The sequence below is a fragment of the Tiliqua scincoides genome, chromosome 2 (assembly GCF_035046505.1).
Source record: "Tiliqua scincoides isolate rTilSci1 chromosome 2, rTilSci1.hap2, whole genome shotgun sequence".
Taxonomy (NCBI): Eukaryota; Metazoa; Chordata; class Lepidosauria; order Squamata; family Scincidae; genus Tiliqua; species Tiliqua scincoides.
Window position 1 is genome coordinate 119531265 of NC_089822.1, and position 18626 is coordinate 119549890.

Sequence of the window (18626 nt, forward strand, 5' to 3'; positions counted from 1 at the left end):
AATAGAAGAAATTCCTCATGAGTCCCATTCAATGACATAACCCGAAAATCTGCTGAGTCATGACTGACTGCTTAGCTGCCAGGCACCAAACTCAGATAACTGACATAATTTCAAATTAATAACAGCTGGGACTATCCTTATAAATTTCAGGCTCATCAGGTACCCCTTTGATAACAGCCACCTACAGAGCTTTCCCAGGCTACATTTCCTCCCCCTGGCACCTGACTTGGCAGATTTATTCTTACCAACCTTGACCCTGGCTTTGTGGCTAAATTCATAGTTTATTTCAACTAGATATACAGGGAAGAACGTATACATTTGAAGGTATTCAAATATACTGGAACAGAGCATCTCCTGCTTCAAAGTAACATTTCATTTCAAACCACAATAGCCCTCTTTGTGGTGGTACAGAAAGGGGGGGGGAGTAGCCCACCTCAGTGATACAATTACTCCCCTATCAAATCTGAAAAAAATTGGAGTTTCTATACAACCATTTGGAATTTTGCCTTATGTTGTGTAATAAATTTACTTTGGCTCCAAATAAAACCTGTTCTGTAACACCCTTGTATATATTTTTATCCAGGTTTAACTAATGGGGCCATTCAATCATCTCCTGCTGTAACTTACATTTCTTTAAAAGGGAGCTTATAAACATATTTTTCCTGTCATGTTTCACTTATCCTGACTGCCTCTGAAGTAGAAGCAGACCACATTAGAGCATTCAGAGTTTAATATAAGCTTAGTTTGGCTCTGAAATCTGTTTTTAAAATGTTGATACTCTAGGCTAAAATAGATATGACTTCAGAGATCCATGATTGGGTTCCTCATTTTTTCAGGTAAAAGTGGCTATGAGGTGGAAGGGGATTTGATGCAATCCTATGACAGGGGGTTAACTCTTGCTCCACAAACCATTTTCTCAATCTGAATTTTCTCTGTCCCCTTGATGCTTGTGTGATTGAACAAGGAAAAAACAGGTTGTAAATGTGTTGTATGGAATGAGTTGCAGGGGAAAACCAGTTGATTTCCCCCCTTCCAGGGCCTGATCCAGCCATCCATCCCCTACTCCTATAGCTTCCTCATTTCATCCTCCCTTTACCCTGTTCCACCTTCCATGTCATCTTACCTGCCTTGGTGGGACCTCTGGAGTCTGCTGGCATGCGCAGAAAGGCTCTAGCTTTGCCGCTGGCCCTCCAGCAGCCAGTGTTACCATAGTGTTCTTTATGGCTGCTTTGTAGCAGCCAGTGAAGCAAGCATTCCTCTCAGTCCAATGGAATTGAGTTGTTAATCATTTGGGGGTGTATGTAACTATGTACCACAGTAACATAACTAGTAATTAAGTAGTTACTATGTAGTTAAGTAGTTACTATGCAACTATGCTATGTACCCCTGCTAACTGGTTAAGAGGCGCTTTTTCAAGTGGGTGCTCCTCTTTTATTTAGCAGGGGGAGAGTAACTGTCCCATCTCACCCCTGCTGTGTCTTTTCTAGTGGCTGTCTGCTGGTGTTGCATCTTTTTAGATTGTGAGCCCTTTTGGGACAGGGAGCCATTAGATATTTGATTTTCTCTGTAAACCGCTTTGTGAACTTTTTGTTGAAAAGCGGTATATAAATACTGTTGTTGTTGTTGCATAGTTACTATGCATAGTTACTATGCAGGCCCAAATCGGCCTTTTCAGCCACACTAGACGCTGTTCCAGAACCACCATTCAGAGCGCGATACCCTAGTCTTTCGAGACTGAAGGTTGCCAACAAATGCAACTACTATCTGCATAGCAGTTGCAGATGCCACTACTCCAAGATGGGCAGGAACAGTTCATTTCACTCAATTAAAAAAGTCACTCAGTATGTTTCATGTATGAAAGGCTGGTAATAATAATAATAATAATAATACAGGTATTTATATACCGCCTTTCTTGGTCTTTGTTCAAGACTTTATTCAAGGTGGTTTACATAAGCAGGCGATTTAAATCCCCATAGGGATTTTTACAATTGAAAGGTTCTTTCTTTCAAGAACCACAACATTCAAGATGTTTCTTTCTTGATCTGGTTTCACGTTCTGGCCTCCATCCTCCCACGCTCAGAGCAGATGGAATAACTCGGCTCAGCTTGTCAGCTGCTTCAAGGTCGCACGGTGCCGGTGGCCTCGAACTGGCGACCTTGTGGATATTATTTTCAGGCAAATGGAAAATAATCTCTACCCTCTAGACCAGACCTCCTGTCCACAGTAGTACAGTGGTATCCATGGTACAGTAGTATCCATCTGTCACATGTATCTCTACACCAGTGGTTCTCACACATTTAGCACCGGGACCCACTATTTGGAATGAGAATCTGTTAGGACCCACCAGAGGTGAGGTCATGACCTAAAGTGATGTCATCAAGCTGGAACATTTTAACCATCCTAGGCTGCAATCCTACCCGCACTTACCCAGGGGTAAGTCCCATTTACTATCATTGTTAAAAGCATATACATAGTAGCCTGTTCAAAGTACAGGTCTGTAACATTTCCCCAAATGCAATCACATACCATGGCAGCATCAAGTCTAATACATTAAAAATAAAAAATTGAAATGAATGGGGACCCACCTGAAATGGGCTCCTGACCCATGTAGTGGGTCCTGACCCACAGTTTGAGAAACACTGCTCTAGACTACAAGCATTCAGGCTGCAGTCCTATAACACTCACTTGAGAGTAAATCATTCTGAATGCGAGTGGGGCTGATTTCTAAGCAAAACTGCCCGGGGCTACGCTGTCAGCCATCTCCATCATACCTCACTCTTGGTTCGATTAGCAAGGACTGGCAGCTGCCAGCACCAAAGATGGCGACACTGTCTTCAAACCAACGCCGTGAAACGGTAGCGGGCATTGTTGTTGCTGGCACGCAGAAGCTCCATATGAACGCGTCTCCGCGGCTTGCCACGCTGGAGGCATCAGACCGAGAAGACTCGTCTCTCGCCATCGCACCGCAAGCCGTTGTTCCTCTCCGGTGGGCGGTTTGTCCGCGCCGTGTCCAAGGATATCAGAGGCGACCATCTTTGCTAAGGGCACTGGCGGCGTCTGACGAAGGCGACGTCCCTCTTTGTGTGGCAGCGGAAGCGGAAGCCGATGCGGAGGGTGATTTGACTTCCTACTGCCAGGCTGCTTGTTGTCTTGTTTCAGAACAAGGGAACTGGCTGGCCTGGAGGGAACGATCATGGTGAGGGGGAGGGGCTGCGATCCTGAGCGCTGGTCACATCCACAGGGAGGGAGGTCTGGTTGGAGGGGACTGGGGTGGAAAGGGTGGGGGAGGAGTGGCCTTGGGCAAGAAGGACTTTGCCCCTACCCCTGACTTTGCCCCTTGGCTTTGCCCCTACCTTTGGCTTTGCCCCTGACTTTGCCCCTTGACTTTGCCCCTGACTTTGGCTTTACCCCTTGGCTTTGCCCCTTGGCTTTGCCCCTACCTTTGGCTTTACCCCTGACTTGTAGTTTAGGGTGGGGGGTTTTATAGGTTGGTAGGAAATTAGTTCAATCAGGATCTCTTTAGTCCTGATTTGGGTTTTGCAAGTCTTGGGGATTTTTTTTTTTAAGAATAAGAAGCTTCCTTATGCAGGGTTAGTACTGACCCTTAGTACTGTCCTCAGACTAACAGTGGTCCTTCAAGGTCTCCAGAGTCCCATCCTAAACCTGCTCTTTGCTGGAGAAGTTGAAAACACCTTTTACGTATTTTGGGGGAATGTACTCTTGTTTTTCTTTATCATTGCACTCTACCTTAGTATACGGGTACATTGTGAAGCGAATTTCCCAACTTACTTTTGATCCTCTTTCCACTACCCCTCTTGTAACTATTGAACTTTTTCCTCCGCAATCCAGGATGAGTTCTCTGATCCCGATCTGGCTGTTCTGGGTGAGGAGTCCAAATCAGAGAATGGAGAGAATGCCCCTGTCTATTGCATCTGTCGCAAACCTGATATCAACTGTTTCATGATGTGAGTGTGTTGCTTTTGTGAAGACTGTAAGAGTTGTTCATGAGTGTGTGAAGAAGATTTGTTTAGGTTGTTAAAGTCATCTGCTGTAGTCTTATGTTTGGGGTGTCTTCTGCAAATTGAAGTCTTGTTGTTTTGGATCTTGTTAAACTGTGATAGGTTTAAAGGTGGGAGGAAGGGGTTATATCAGGGGTCTCTAAACCCCGGCCTGGGGGCCAGATGTGGCCCACAGCGAGCCTCTATCCAGCCCACGGCCAGCCTCTTGTCTCCTGAAAGTCTCTGGCCCACTTGACTGAACATGACCAGAGCTGTGCTCTGATTGCATCTGGAGGGTGTTCTGAGGGCCGGAGAGACTGAGTGAATGAGACCACTCATTCATTTATTCATTCATCTAAGTTCCAATTCTAATTTATTTATTTAAATTTTATATTTAAAAAATTTTTCCCGCTCTCAGCACTGCACCAGATATTTCATGCAGCCCTCTGACCAAAACGTTTGGAGACCCCTGGGTTATATGATAGAGGGACATGTGCTTTCTAGACACCGCCTGTTGTATTGCAAACAGCATGTAAATGGTAGAGTGTAAAGTAAGGTGTACTGATATACCTGAGTGCAGAAGAAGCTCTTTGAGGTAATACTTACCTTATGCCTTTTATTCCCTCTTCAGAGGCTGTGATCACTGTAATGAGTGGTTCCATGGACATTGCATTAACATTACTGAGAAGATGGCAAAGGCCATTCGGGAATGGTACTGCATGCAGTGCCGAGGTGAGTTTAGGGTCTGGATGGTGTTGGGATATTGGAAATGAACCTCATAAACTTGGACAAGGGCATCAGGAGGCACACTTATGTATTCCTGAGGTGGCAGGCTGATAATTTGGAAATCCTTGACTTTGTTGACTAAACAAAATGCTTCTGGTGGTTGTTGATGTATCAGAATATAATTGTAAAAAATGCTTCAGGATCAGTAATGGAGAAGCAAGAAAAAAACTGCTCAAGCTCTTGTAATCCTTGAGTTTGTGTAACAAATTTTTTTTGGAGCCTAACTCTTTTGATTCAGACTTTTCATTTTAAGAGTGATGATTCTACTTTAAGTTTTTTACCGAGGTTGTATGCCAATAAAAGTTTCTATCTATCTTTATTTTGGAGTAGGTACGACATTACTATAAACTGCGGGTGCCCAAACCCCGGCTTGGGGGCCACTTGCGGTCCTCAGGGGCTTCCAATGAGGCCCTCAGGGAGCCCCCAGTCTCCAGTGAGCCTCTGGCCCTCCGTAGACTTACTGGAGCCTGTGCTGGCCCAATGCAACTGCTTTCAGCATGAGGATGACTGTTCGACCTCTCACCTGAAGTGTGGGACGAGGGCTCCCTCCACTACTTGCTGTTTCACGTCTGAGATGCAGCAGTGGCAGCAAAGGAAAGGCTAGCCTTGCTTTGTACAAGGCCTTTCTTGAGCTACTGCAAGACCTTCATTCCTTCATATAAGTTCAATCTCTAATAAATTCATTTATGTAAATTTATTCAAATTTGAAAGGTAAATTAATTCATTTTTCCCCGGCCCCCAACACAGTGTCAGAGAGACGATGTGGCCCTCCTGCCAAAATGTTTGGACACCCCTGCTATAAACTGTCACTTGGCATTTGCCATTTTTTAAAAAGCTAGCGTGGATACTGGGTTGCTTATGGTAATTATATGACCTGTTTGCTGATGCACTTTCAGTGGAGTCCTCACTACCCTGTCACCCCATATTTGGGTACTGGTGGAATTGCTTATGCTTTTTTAGAATTACTTCCTGTTCCTAGAAGCTTGGAATGGCACATGTAGGGATCTTATCAGATTACTGACTGAACTTTAGCTGTTCTCTGTGGTTTGGGACCCTCTTGGTGGGTCATGACCCAATTTCTGGTGCGACCCACAGAGCCTCCAATGAAAACATAGATGATGGAAATAGCAGATTATTAATTGCCTCAGGCACTGAAGTTATTTAGAAATCAGATAGCTGCTAACTGTTCTGCAAAGAGCTGAGTTCCCACAATTTGCATGACAGCTGCCAATTGGCCTGTAAGAAGCTGAATTCCTGCAATTTGGAAGCTTGCTAAATATAGGCAGATAAATGTTTGAGCACTTTTTTTTCTTGTTTTTTCCAAGGCCGCCATTGACAGGTAGAGGGGCAGGTGAAGGATGGGTCACAGAACTATTGAACATAACACATAACTAACTTGAGGCTATTCATTAGGGCTGCCTCATTATAAAAAATGGATTGATTAAAAAAAATAAATGAAATATTACAAATAAATAAATATATTGCAAGTTGTGCCTTGTTATCCACTAGATTTTAAAAAATCATTGGAAAAATAGTGGATTAAAAAAACCAGTGGATACCAAATCAGTGGAAAAATAGCTTTAAAGACCCATTCCCAGATTTCATGCTCCTCCATGGTTGCCCCAGAATACATCGTATAGACACTATATCACATTCAGCCACTAGATGGGGTGAATAATGGAATCTAATGAAATAATTTCCAGAAATTATTCCATTAGATTGCATTATTCACCCCATCTAGTGGCTGAAAGTGGTATAGCTTCTTAAAGCAATCCTTAACAGGGAGAAACTTGCAACCAATGTGGTTTAACAGTTCAAAAGTAGGAAACTGGATTTTTGTGCTTTTTCCTCCTTGTTACAAGGCATTTAAAGGTGGACCCCAGTATCAGTGGTGAGTCAAATCAGTGGAAACTGATGTCTCATCTGTATAGTTTCTAGATCACCTTTTTTAAAAGTAAAACTAGGTGGGCCCCGAAAGAGTGTCATTTTAAAAAGTGGGTCCTGGTGCTAAAATGTTTGAGAACCTTTGCTCTAGGCCAAGAGTTGAAGCTTGTAGGGTCTTTGTACTTATTTATCTTTCTGCTCTACAGAGAGAGATCCAACCCTTGAGATTCGGTACAGGCACAAAAAGTCCAAGGAGAAGGACCGTGAGGGTGAGCGGGAACACGCTGAGAAGGATGAGTTGCGCCTGAAGGCCCAGGAACTGGCCATGGAGCAGAGTCGTAGCTCAAAGGTAAGGTGGGAGTGGAGATAAGCATTGACAATTGACACTTGGAGTATTGACATGGGAGGTGAGCTGTTGGGTTCTAAGCATCCTTCGGAACTCTGGAGTAACTGCCTAATCCCAACTGTCCTGCCTAAACTGTTTGATGCAGCACATAACCCCTGCTAACTGGGTAAGAGGCACTCTTTCAAGTGGGTGCTCCTCTTTTTAGCAGGGGGAGAGTAACTAGCCCACCTCACCCCAGCAGTGTCTTTTCTAGTGGCTGTCTGCTGGTGTTCTTTTGCATCTTTTTAGATTGTGAGCCCTTTTGGGACAGGGAGCCATTAGTTATTTGATTTTTTTCTCTGTAAACCGCTTTGTGAACTTAAGTTGAAAAGCGGTATATAAATACTGAATAATAACCTGCCTGTTTTCTGACCCCAGATCAGTGGTTCCCAAACTTTCTCTCTCTCCCTAGGCCGACTGTAATATTTTCATGGTGCCCCTCTCTGTTTCCCTTTAAAGAGCCCACAGCACCTTTAAACTATCCCGCGATGCCCCTTTGAGTTTGCTGTGTCACTGAGGGTGCACAGAATCGCAACCCTAGGTCCATCTATGCTGGTGCTTGATGAGGCAGTATGAAGGTGAAATTATTCTAGTAGGTGTGTATAAGGCTGCAGCAGGTCCCCTGTTGCAACTTCCATGTGGCAATTGTTCTTTAGACTTTTCTTTAGCAGAGGTTAATCTGGTTGATTTGTTGCAATAGCCACTTGAGACTCTTTTGAGGCTTCCCTGCCACTAAGTGAAACATTTATCTTAATAACCAAAGTTTGCTTTGCCGTAAATTAAGCCGGTTCCTCCCTGTAAGAGATCCACCATGATATTCAGTCTTCTCTTGTTGTGCCTTCTCCTAACTACTTTTTCTTGGTGTTCTTTGCACTCTCCTTGGGCTCCATCCTTTCTTCAAACTGAGCTTATGTAACCACAGGATTTATGGACACAATAAGTGAAAGAGGCATTTGTGGGGTCTGAACTCATGCCATCTCACAATTTTAGAACTCTCTGATTTTCAGAGTTGGGGCTGTTTGGAAAATCCATCCTACAATTGCTGAGCTTCTGCTTGTGGGGTTCCTAGAGGCATCTGGATGGCCACTGTGGGAAACAGGATGTGGGACTAGATGGACCTTGGACCTGATCCAAGAGGACTCTTGTGTGCTTGAATTGAGACAGGTGATTCAGATTCTCCTTCCTGCTCTTTTTTGATTCCTGCTGTCTTTCACTGCAGCAGATTAAGCGCTCAGCGCGGATGTGTGGCGAATGTGAGGCTTGCCGGCGCACAGAAGATTGTGGGCAGTGTGACTTCTGTCGTGACATGAAGAAATTTGGGGGTCCCAACAAAATTCGCCAGAAGTGCCGCTTACGGCAGTGCCAGGTTCGGGCTCGGGTGAGTGTTTGAGTGGGCACTTGTGTTGCCATTTTTCTCTGCGGGGCACTTTCTTGTCTGCTCTACCCCAGAGGGCAACAATTCAAATTGAAGCTATTAATTTGTGTGTAGCTCACACATGATTTTTTTTTCCCATTCTTTTCTTCCTAGGAGTCCTATAAATATTTTCCAGCTTCGGTAAGTTTCCTTTTTCCCTCCAGTTTTTTTTTCTTTTTTTTTTAATTTAAAGGCTTAGGATTGAAAATAGATGAGTGTTAAGCTGGGACTCCTGGGTTTTTTCCCTAGATAGGGGAGTAGAATGAGGCCTGCTTTAAGCAGGTAGTAGAATGAGGTGGTTGAGTGAACTGTACTGTTTCATGTTGTGGGTGGGTGCACCATTTTTAAATGGTCCCCCTATGTAAAAAAAGACAACAAAGCAACCTTCTTTCCAGAAGAAACTGGACATAGGTGGGAGAGAGGTTCTGTCCTGGTTCACTGCTGACTGTGCTAGTTTTCTACTCGCAGGTTCCCCCCTGCCCTCTCCACCACATAGGGGAGTATTCAGAAATGATCTTCCTCCCTCGTCCTCTGCCTGAAGTGGTACTGTTCATTCTGCTACCTCATTCTCGCCTCATCCTGCTGCATGCGTAGATCCAGCCTGATGCATAATGGGTTGGAGTGGAGAGGACTGGGTGCCTGAGAGCCAGTTTGGTTGCAGGGTTTGCTGGGTGATTAGCCCCCGCTTCTTTCAACTGACTTTGTTTTTTTCCTCTTTTTTCAATTTTGGAAGAGAAATGGGTGTTAGGATTCTCTCTGCTTCTTGCGCTTTGCTGCTTGATATTCAGCAAGCCCCATTTTCTCTATTTACCACTGCTGTGCCCAGGAAAAAGGGAGTTGGTTTTTGCTATTTCTGTGTCTTGTGCTTACGAAGCTAGAGGGATGCTTTAATGCTTTCCCCTCTTTTCTTTCCCACTTTCTCTCTCTCTCTCTCTCTCTCTCTTTCTCTCTCTCTGCTTCTCTTTCCCCCTCCCCTTTCCTCAAATGCTCAATAGATGTTACGGGGGCGGGAGGATGATCTGCAGATGCTAAAGGAACAGCTAGAATCGGCTGCCACACCTGAACCTCTGTCGGATGATGATCTTCACATAGATCCCGATTTGTATCAGGAACTTTGTTCAGGGGCCTTCGATGATCAGAACCTGGTGAGACCTGTGGTGGACCCATTTCCTTGGGAGTCCTAGGTCAGGTTGGCAAGGCTACTGTTTGGATAGGAAACTCTAGGACAGCATGCAATCTTTTCTTAGCACGTAATCACGTATTCTGTACTGAGATATTATTCAGATCAAGTACATTACAGAAAAATTGCCAAATGTTTAGCTAGATAATTCACATGTATATATGTGATCTGATGCAGACCCCCAGCCTGCTCATCCACACTCTACTATTTCTAGAGCCCTGTAAGTTTAATCTTCAACTCATCCTTTTTTTTTTTTTTTTGGTTTGCTCATTTTGTTTCTTTGCTTTCACACTGCTTTCCCTCAAACCTCTGTCTTTTCCAATGCTTCTCCCCACTTGTCACTGTTCACAAAGTAATGCAGGTTTTGTGATCCTGATCTGTCCACTTGGACACAAGCTCTTCAAAGATAGATTCAGCTAGAATGGCTAGCTGACATCTCACATGTCCTCTCTCGGCCTAATCTTTCTTCTGCCTCTACTAGGAGTGGACACAAATTCACAGCCTAGCCAGAAGAACTGGCTGGTTCTGGTTTAATGCTTTCTGAGATTAGTTGGATAAGAAAGAAAGAAAAAAGTCAAGCTGCCAATTGCCTGAGTTGGAGGGGAGAGAGATAACTTCTAATTGCTTTCTCTGTCCCTCTTCAGCCACTCTTCAGCCTATGGGCCTTCTTCCCACTCTGAGATTTCCAGCCATTAACCACTTTGCTTGCCCAGCACCCTTGCCTCAGCACTCCTTGCTTAAGAGCACACAGACTTTTCTTAGGAAGTTGTTTTTCTCCCATACAAACAGACCTTTCGCATCTCTTGCTGAAGATGCCCTGTTAAGCAACATGCTTGACACATTCCTGCTGAACAGTTAGAATGAGTGTGAACATTTGTTCAGTGAGATCACTGCTTGGCCACTTGCTAGGCAGAGACAGGCAGGCAGCAATGATTTTTTGCCTATCTGATAAGAATTGCATGTATTTCAATATACTTTAATGAAACAAGTGCAATTCTTATCATACACTCTGACCAAAAGGATCAAACATTCCAACTGCTCGGGTGAAAAGATCAAGTATTTTAAAGATTGTATAGTCTTTCAACAAGGAATTAGAATGGCAAAATTTGATAACAATTGACACTCGACAGCATAGTAGTCATGGTGACTAGAAGCTTTCTCCATTTTACTCCTGATGACTTGGTTTTGGTTCAGATCCTGCCCTCCTTTCTACCCCCCTGAGATTACCTTTTGCCAGATATGCCTTGTGTGTTTTTATGCTATACTTTTCAATAATGAGAACTAGAAGCTTTCCTTGAAGGAAAGAGAAAAGGAAACTGAGATCCTTTGAATGCCAAATTCTGTATCAAATTACATGATGTGCTTAATCTGCAGAGTGAGCGTGAGCAATTTTCGCCACACCTTCCTCCCCAGTTGCCTTTCCCAGGAAAAGGAGAGGAGTGTGATAAGCAGCATATGTGAACAAGAGACCTGACAGTTTTAGGGGCTGGCACACAGGGCAATGGCCTGGCAGCCCTTATTCTCTTGCCAAATTTGTTTTCTAGCAGAAATAGTTACTGATCAAGTCTACCGAAGTTCATTACAAGCAAAACTGGTCTTTTTCTTTGCAATGTGGCTGCTCCTGCTTGTTACCCCAGAGGGGGCTGCAACTCAGTGCTAGATGACTCCTGCTATTTTTCAGTCTCTGAAGTAGTACAGAGAGCTATCATTTATTTGTCTGAGTGAATGGGGAGAGGTGGTTCCCACTGTAGTAGTTAACCTTGAGCTGTTTCAATCAAATACTCTTTGGACATCCTTAAGCCAAACTATGTTGATAGACACCCATAAGATCTCTTCAGTGAATTCAGGTTTGATGGTGGGTCTTGGTGGGTCCCCTTTCATTTTTCTTTTTTCTCCTTCTGTTAGCCATGGCTCAGTGATACAGATGATGCACCCTTCCTTGATCCTGTGTTGCGAAAACGTGCTGTGAAGGTGAAGCATGTCAAACGAAGGGAGAAAAAGTCAGAGAAGAAGGTATGATCCTAGACTGGCATGTTGCATTGAGTTTGCACACAGGATGTGTCAAATAACTCAGGGCCTAATCTTATCCAGCTTACCAGCAGTGATGCAGCTGCAATGCAGTCTCGTGGTAAGAGAATAAACATTCCATTACCTTGAGGAGGCCTCTGTGACTGCCCCGCTACCGCAGGATGTAGTGCTTGCCTGATTGGTACAACTGCATCAGCACTGGGAAGTTGTGTAGGATTGGACCCTCTGTTAGGATGGGTACCTAGTTTATTATTGGCCGGAGCCTGTTTCTCCTAAAGCTACAACTCTTGCTTAGGCATGCAACAGGACAAAACACTCTTGTCAGCAAAATAGGTTCAGTCTGTCATTGTGAGGTAAGAGGGAGATGATGGCTCTTCCCTTCACTGTTCCTGGGAACTGGAGCACTTAGTTCAAGTCTGGTGCTGCTGACTCAGAGAACTGCCTGACTCTGCAAAGGTCCATGCAGTCCTGCATCTTGTTTCTGACAGCCTCTGGAAGTTTCCAAGACAAAAATGATAGAAGAGGAAAGGTGATCCCAATTAACATGGGTCCTAGTACTGAATAATCATGCAGATGGGGGGGATCACAGTGTGACACATAATAAGATGCTCGTTTAGGAGATTAGCACATTCCACAGTATGTTGCATAGGGATAGAACGTGTTAGACAATAGTGTTGCTATAACACAGGACTGAATAATAAATGTAGATGAATAATGTTCTGTAAGTACATCTAAGACCCAAAAAGGGGGGGGGGGGAAGGTTACCGGGAACCAAATGCTCTGACAAAATCTTGTCCTAGCCTATTGGCAGGTCCTGATGAGCAGTACAGCATTTGTTCTGGCTTCTGAGGTTGCTGCACCATGTTCATCCCTTTTCCATTGCGCAGCCTGTCAGAAGTGCCACTGATGTCCCATTTGTCATGTCGATTGGGATGTTACAGATGGATCTCACAGGAAAGGAAGGAGCAGGGATAGATGTGGAGACTGTGCAGACCAAGTATCTGGGCATAAGCACCCTGTTGCTGACCTATAAGGAGGCATGGAGGGTGCCACAAGCACATCTTCTGGGCCTACTGCAGATGGATGGTCTGGGTGTTTTTTCAACCCCCTTCCTGTGATCCCTCTGAGGCCTGGTGAAGTGGATGGAGAGATGAGACTACCTTCCTAACTGTGAGGGCTGGGAGCCTGAAGGAGGGCAGTCCACTGTTTTCCGGTAAACGCCCCCCCCACCATCACCACTTGCTTCATCCCCCTGCCGCCCAGGGGCCACAAAGTTCCTCAGTGGGTAACTGGTCTGATTGCTTGTGTCGACATGTTCCCTTTAGGTATGTTGTTATATTTCTATCCTGCCTTTCCACCAAGGAGCTCAGAAGGGCATACATGGTCGTCTTCCTTCCCCTGCCCCCCATTTTATCCTTATAACACTGTGAGAAGAAGGTGGAGGCTGATTCAAAGATATGAATCCTAGTGAGGATCTGAAGTTGGATCTTCCCCGTCTTAACTCTCTCCTCCCCAACACATTGGCTCCTTCTCTATTAATCACAGGTGGCTTCTGTCAAATGGATTCATGTCTTTTCTCTCCCTGGTACATATACCAGGCAGAGGGACTAGATGTAGTGAATAGCTGGCTGGTCATCTGTGAGCCAATACCTCGGGCAGGGCGCTGGTTACTGCATGAGTGCCTGGGGTGAGTATAGAAGGGGAGAGACTAGATTATGAACAGACTTGCCTATGTTTGAAGATCTGTTGTTAGAAAGAACACCCTGCTTTCCTCTGGCAAGGATGTGGAGTGGAGGAAACATACTGGTCTGATCTTTATCTGTATTGTTTTTGCTGTGCAGAAGGAGGAGAAATACAAGAGACACAAGCAGAAACAAAAGCACCGTGACAGGTCAAAGCATGCTGAGCGAGTGGATGCCAAAGATCCTTCCTCGCTGCACCAGTGTCTCGGCCCTGGCTGTATTCAGGCTGCACGAGCCAATTCCAAGTACTGCTCTGACGAATGTGGCATGAAACTGGCGGCAAAGTAAGGGCTAGCCTCCTGGCTGACGCTTCTCCCTCCACTTTTCAGGCTTTCTTCTGTTTCTTTTCCAGCATAGTCTGGATCTTAGTGCGAATAACAGGATGTATCCCACAGAGCTGGTGGGATATGAAGAAGACAGTGCTTATTTGGGGGCTAGGAAATATGGACACATTAAATGGCCTTGGACACTGATCTTCTCTCCGCCTTAGTTCTCCACCTGCACAAAAGGAATATTTGTGACATTTATGTCTTGCTTTTCTTCTGTGGTGGAACTCAAGGGCCCAATCCTATCCAACTCCGGTGTAGCCACAATACAACCTCATGGTAAGGGAACACATGTTCCCATACCTTGAGAAGGTCCCAGTGTCTGCCCCTCCACCACAGAATACAGCACACACCCCACTGGCACAACTACACTAGCACTGGAAAATTGGATAGGATTGGGCCCAAAGTCACTTAAGGCATCAGTTGTTGCAGCATCTTATGGCAATTAATTTCATAGGTTTGAACTGTGTTGTGTTGATTCATGAGCCTACTGTCTATCATTTGGTGCTTCTTTTATCAGAGTATTGGCTAGTATCAATTTACCTGTACTCTCCTCTTCCCCAGCCGCATCTACGAGATCCTCCCACAGCGCATCCAACAGTGGCAGCAAAGCCCGTGTGTGGCAGAAGAGCATGGCAAGAAGCTGCTGGAGCGGATACGGCGGGAGCAGCAGCAGGCTCGGCTCAAACTCCAAGAGATGGAGCGCAGATTCCATGAGTTGGAAGCCATCATTGTCCGTGCCAAGCAACAAGCCATCAAGGAAGATGAAGAGGTGCATAGAAGGAACTAGGGAGAAAGGGACTGGCAGCCAGGACACCTGAATCCTCTTGTGGGTAGCTGGGAATAGCCATTTCCTGGTCTTCTAGAACATTAACTTGGGTGAACTAGACTAGAGTTGTTTTTCAACTTTACTGCAATTTTTATTCTGCACATTTGGAGATCTTTGTCCAAATGCATGAGTGTGTATCCTCAGAGCGAACTGAGAATTTGTCTCTGTAATCTCCCTATAAAGAGTGTGTCTTACCTGTGGCCCATTCATGGTCAGGAACTTGGATCTTCTATGAAAGCAGTTGATTTTGTAATGGACAGGGTGGCCCCAAAGGATAATCTAGTCTGCTAGTCCAGTTTATTCTTAGCCACAGTGTTTAGGTTTGCATCTTCTGCTGATTCACAGCCCAATCCTAACCCACACTGGAACGAGCAGGCTGGCTGGCCCCCATGCTGGCCTGCCTCAGTTGGTGTGGCCTTACCATTCCGCCAGCGCCGTGGGGCTTGCACTGTCCTGTCTCCTTGCACAATGGCACAAAAGTGCCTTACAGCATTTTTGTGACACCTCTGGGCCGGAACAAGTAACTTACACTGGCCCAACTATGAGTAAGGATTGCACTTTCGGTTGATGCCAAAGGCTACTGGTAAAATCCCACATGGGAGTTCAGCTACAGTGAAGATCGTGATAATTTCTTTATTAGGAGTTATGATAAAGATGTATGAAAACAGTGACGCCACTCTATGTTAAAGCCAGAACATGTTTTGTTAGAACTGCCCTCTGGATGTGGATGGGCAAGAAATAGGTAGGTATCATCTTGGGAAGTCCCATTCCAGCAGGTCATGTTCTTTTGCTGGTCCTGTCTCTCATCCCTCCAACTGTCACACAGAATTATGAACAGTGTTATCTCTAAGTCCATGCAAGGCTCTTCCAAAGTGCAGGAAGCTGACCTTAACGTCTGCTCCCTCAGTGAGAGGGGATCAGAACAGTGGGTTGAATAGCAAGTTGAATGTAGTCACTCCTATTTTTGCTACCTGCACGGAACTGAATAAACTAAGGGTCAAGCTCCTGGTGGGCTGCATTTGGCTGGTTGGGATCCAAGTGGTGCTGGCCCGACTTGTTGGTAACTTGTGGCCAAATGCTGTTTGCCCTGACAGCCAAGCTGCTAACTGTGACTCGTGCATACTGCTTTCTCTTCTGCCTCAGACCAGTGAAGGGGACAGTGATGACACAGATCTGCAGATATTTTGTGTCTCTTGTGGCCACCCCATCAACCCCAAGGTTGCCCTGCGCCACATGGAACGGTGCTATGCTAAGGTATGTTGCTCCCCGTCACTCCTCTGTGAAGCCATGATGACAGACTTCAGGTGTCTGTATTTGAATTTGTGCTTCCAGAGTTGCCTTAAGCAAGCTACTTCTTTTTACCTTCTCTTTCCCAATCTGCAGAATAGGAATATTTGTGGGATACCTCAAATTTGGATTGTGAGTGTGAAGAGAGAGAAAGATGGAAAGGTGGTGCAGAAATGTTGACAACCCCAAACTCTGGAAAGCATGCCTTAGCTCAGTGGTTTTCAAACTCTCGTGGAGAGTTTGAGCCACTGTAAGTGCTTGCGGCGGCGGGGGGTGAGGCAGCAGGGGCGGGTGGAAGGCAGTGGTGCGACCCCCAGGATCACGCCGCTCAGGGGGCTGCAGGGGCTTGGGTGCACTTATCTGAGCCTCCTGCAGCCTCCCCGGGGTGCAGGGAGACTGATGCGAAGCTTTGGCAGGGCTCCCCACAGCGGTGAATGTGAAAGCGGAGCGATCGCGCCCCACCTCCGCTAAAGCGCAGTTGCTCCGCTTTCACTTTCACTGCTGCGGGGAGCCCTGCCAAAGCTTTGCACCGGTCTCCCCGCACCCCGGGGAGGCTGCAGGAGGCTCAGGTAAGTGCACCCAAGCCCCTGCAGCCCCCTGAGCGACGCGATCCTGGGGATCATGCCACTGCCTCTTACCTGCCTCTAGGCTGCCCCTGCCCCTTAAGGGGGCAGAGGCCAGGGCCCACAGGCTGGGGCGTCACGACACCCCAGTTTGAAAAACCCTGCCTTAACTGAATAGCTCCCCCCTGCTGGACTAGTGGAACACCTTGCTGGCTCACCATTGGGCCAAGCTAGATTACTGTGGCCCAAGATGAGGTGAATCAGGCTGCCTCGGGTGATAGCACTCCATGCCCATCAGTAGCTTCTGTGGCTGCCTCACCAAGTCTCCATTTGCTCCCTTACTTCCTTCCCCTTGCTCTGCCACCCTATTTTGAAATAGATTGGCAAAGCGGGGCTGAACAAGGTAGCTGGGAGAGGCACTGCTCCACTTCTGCTTCTGGCTTCTTTGTTCCACTTTGCTCTGCCATTCTATTTCAATGCAGAGCAAAGAGCCTGAAATAACTAAGCTGTGGGCAGATGGTTGCAGTGACGGTCCCTGATCAGGGCAAGGACAACCACCACCATCACCTCTGCCACAGAGGACGTAGGCAGGTGGGCAGATGAAAAGTTCTGTGACCATAGTAATTTTCTCCTACCCACTTTTAAAGTGGGGGGATATGTGCTGGTAGCTTTGGGGGATGTACAGAATTTCTTTGGCATTTCAGGTGCCATCTCCCTTTGAACCAGACATTGCCATTACTTCAGTAAGCAACCCTGCAGCTGCAAATAATTTTCTCCTGTTGTGAAAATTCTTAGTTATGCACAAAATGTTTATATGAAGAGCAGGACTGTGTGATGTGGCCCTGGCAGCTAGGAGTTTTGGGACCTCTAGAGATTCTAGGATGTAAGAGGAAGAAATTGATGGAACCAATCAGCTGATTCCTTATGTCCACAGTGGAGTGAATTTGGGAAGAATGTTGTTGCTTGAATTGTTACTCTTGCTAAGTCCTGCTGAGATCATGGTTGTGTGTTTTCTTGTCCTCTGCAGTATGAGAGCCAAACGTCTTTTGGGTCTATGTATCCAACGCGTATTGAAGGGTAAGTCTTTCCCTCCACTCTTAAGTTCATTCTGTCGGCGACTGCTCACCAAACCTTAGGCACCGGGGTGCATTGCACTGATGTCATCTATCATTTCAGCTCTGCTCCTTTCTTATACAGGCATCCTGAGGAGGATGTTAAGTTGTGAAGGAACCTCAAGGTCCCTTCCAAATCCCTTTACAATGTAGGAATTCAGTGTGTAGCTTAGGGAAGGTGCCAGTTCTAGTACATGAAAGCATTGGGTGGATGACAGTGGCAGCATATCTTTCTGATAATGATTTTTTGAGGAAGAGGAACAATTATAAATGGTAAAAAAATAAAAAAGTAGATCCTTGCTGATTAGGGTTAAATGTGGTTCTGGGCCTGAAAAGGTTGAGGATTGCTGCATAAGTGGTCGGAGAGGGTGCTTGGATTATGGAATCCTAATTTTTATGTCTGTCATGGATTAATTTATTACTATTATCCATCTATATGAAACATTCCTCCTTTCTGGAATGTTTTGAGGCAATTTGCAAATACCACCTGGTGCAGATCCAGGTGAAATCTTCTCAAAAGTAGTTTAGTAATTCTTAAGAGGGAGAGCCCCACATGTGCTTTTCTTGTATCAGAGAATGGAGGTGGATCTCCTTCTAGTTCTGGCATTCTTGGGTAAAAAGGGGGTAAAACAAGGTGGCCTTATGACCACCACCCTGTTTTCCCTCTTCCTTAAATGATTTGGCCCCCTTTTTGTCCCAAATTGATGACCATCCTCTAAAGCTGGTCTCCAGACATATCTCTCTTTTGCTCTACGCATATGATGCAGTGTTGATTTCCCATCACCCCTGGCTGCTTCTGGCCTCCCTGGTGGCTAGTGGCATTCTCGCCCTGCTTGCTGCCCTGATTTGGCAGGCAATGAGGGGATTGCCCATTCCCCCCCAACCACCCTCCTGCAGCAGCCCCAGTGAAGCCCTGCTGGCGTCTGCCGCCCCCCCAGGCTGCAGAGGTCCAAGGAGGGGCCCGGATTCCCCGGCGTCCTCCTCCCTGCCTCGGTGCACATGCTCCACTTACCACCCCTTCAGTGTTGGGCAGAGCTGTGGCAGCCATGGTGGTCTCCTGGTTGGCTGGCTGGCTCAGGCCCGGGGCAGGTA

At 46.0% G+C, this 18626-nt stretch overlaps 1 protein-coding gene across 4 annotated transcripts in view; it reads left to right on the forward strand.

Moving 5' to 3' along the window:
* Positions 1–3119: 3119 nt before the first annotated feature.
* Positions 3120–18626, forward strand: part of CXXC1 (CXXC finger protein 1) — a 32549-nt gene continuing 17042 nt past the window's right edge. The window contains exons 1-12 of one of the 4 annotated variants that reach the window (XM_066615716.1): positions 3120–3196; positions 3850–3965; positions 4630–4730; positions 6875–7017; positions 8273–8431; positions 8582–8608; positions 9463–9612; positions 11553–11660; positions 13517–13701; positions 14308–14515; positions 15716–15826; positions 17450–17499. In XM_066615716.1, coding sequence (XP_066471813.1) covers positions 3194–3196; positions 3850–3965; positions 4630–4730; positions 6875–7017; positions 8273–8431; positions 8582–8608; positions 9463–9612; positions 11553–11660; positions 13517–13701; positions 14308–14515; positions 15716–15826; positions 17450–17499 — 1361 coding nt within the window. In that variant the 5' untranslated portion in view covers positions 3120–3193. The remainder of the gene's footprint in view (positions 3197–3849; positions 3966–4629; positions 4731–6874; positions 7018–8272; positions 8432–8581; positions 8609–9462; positions 9613–11552; positions 11661–13516; positions 13702–14307; positions 14516–15715; positions 15827–17449; positions 17500–18626) is intronic. The other 3 variants (XM_066615717.1, XM_066615719.1, XM_066615718.1) reach the window with 3 other exon arrangements.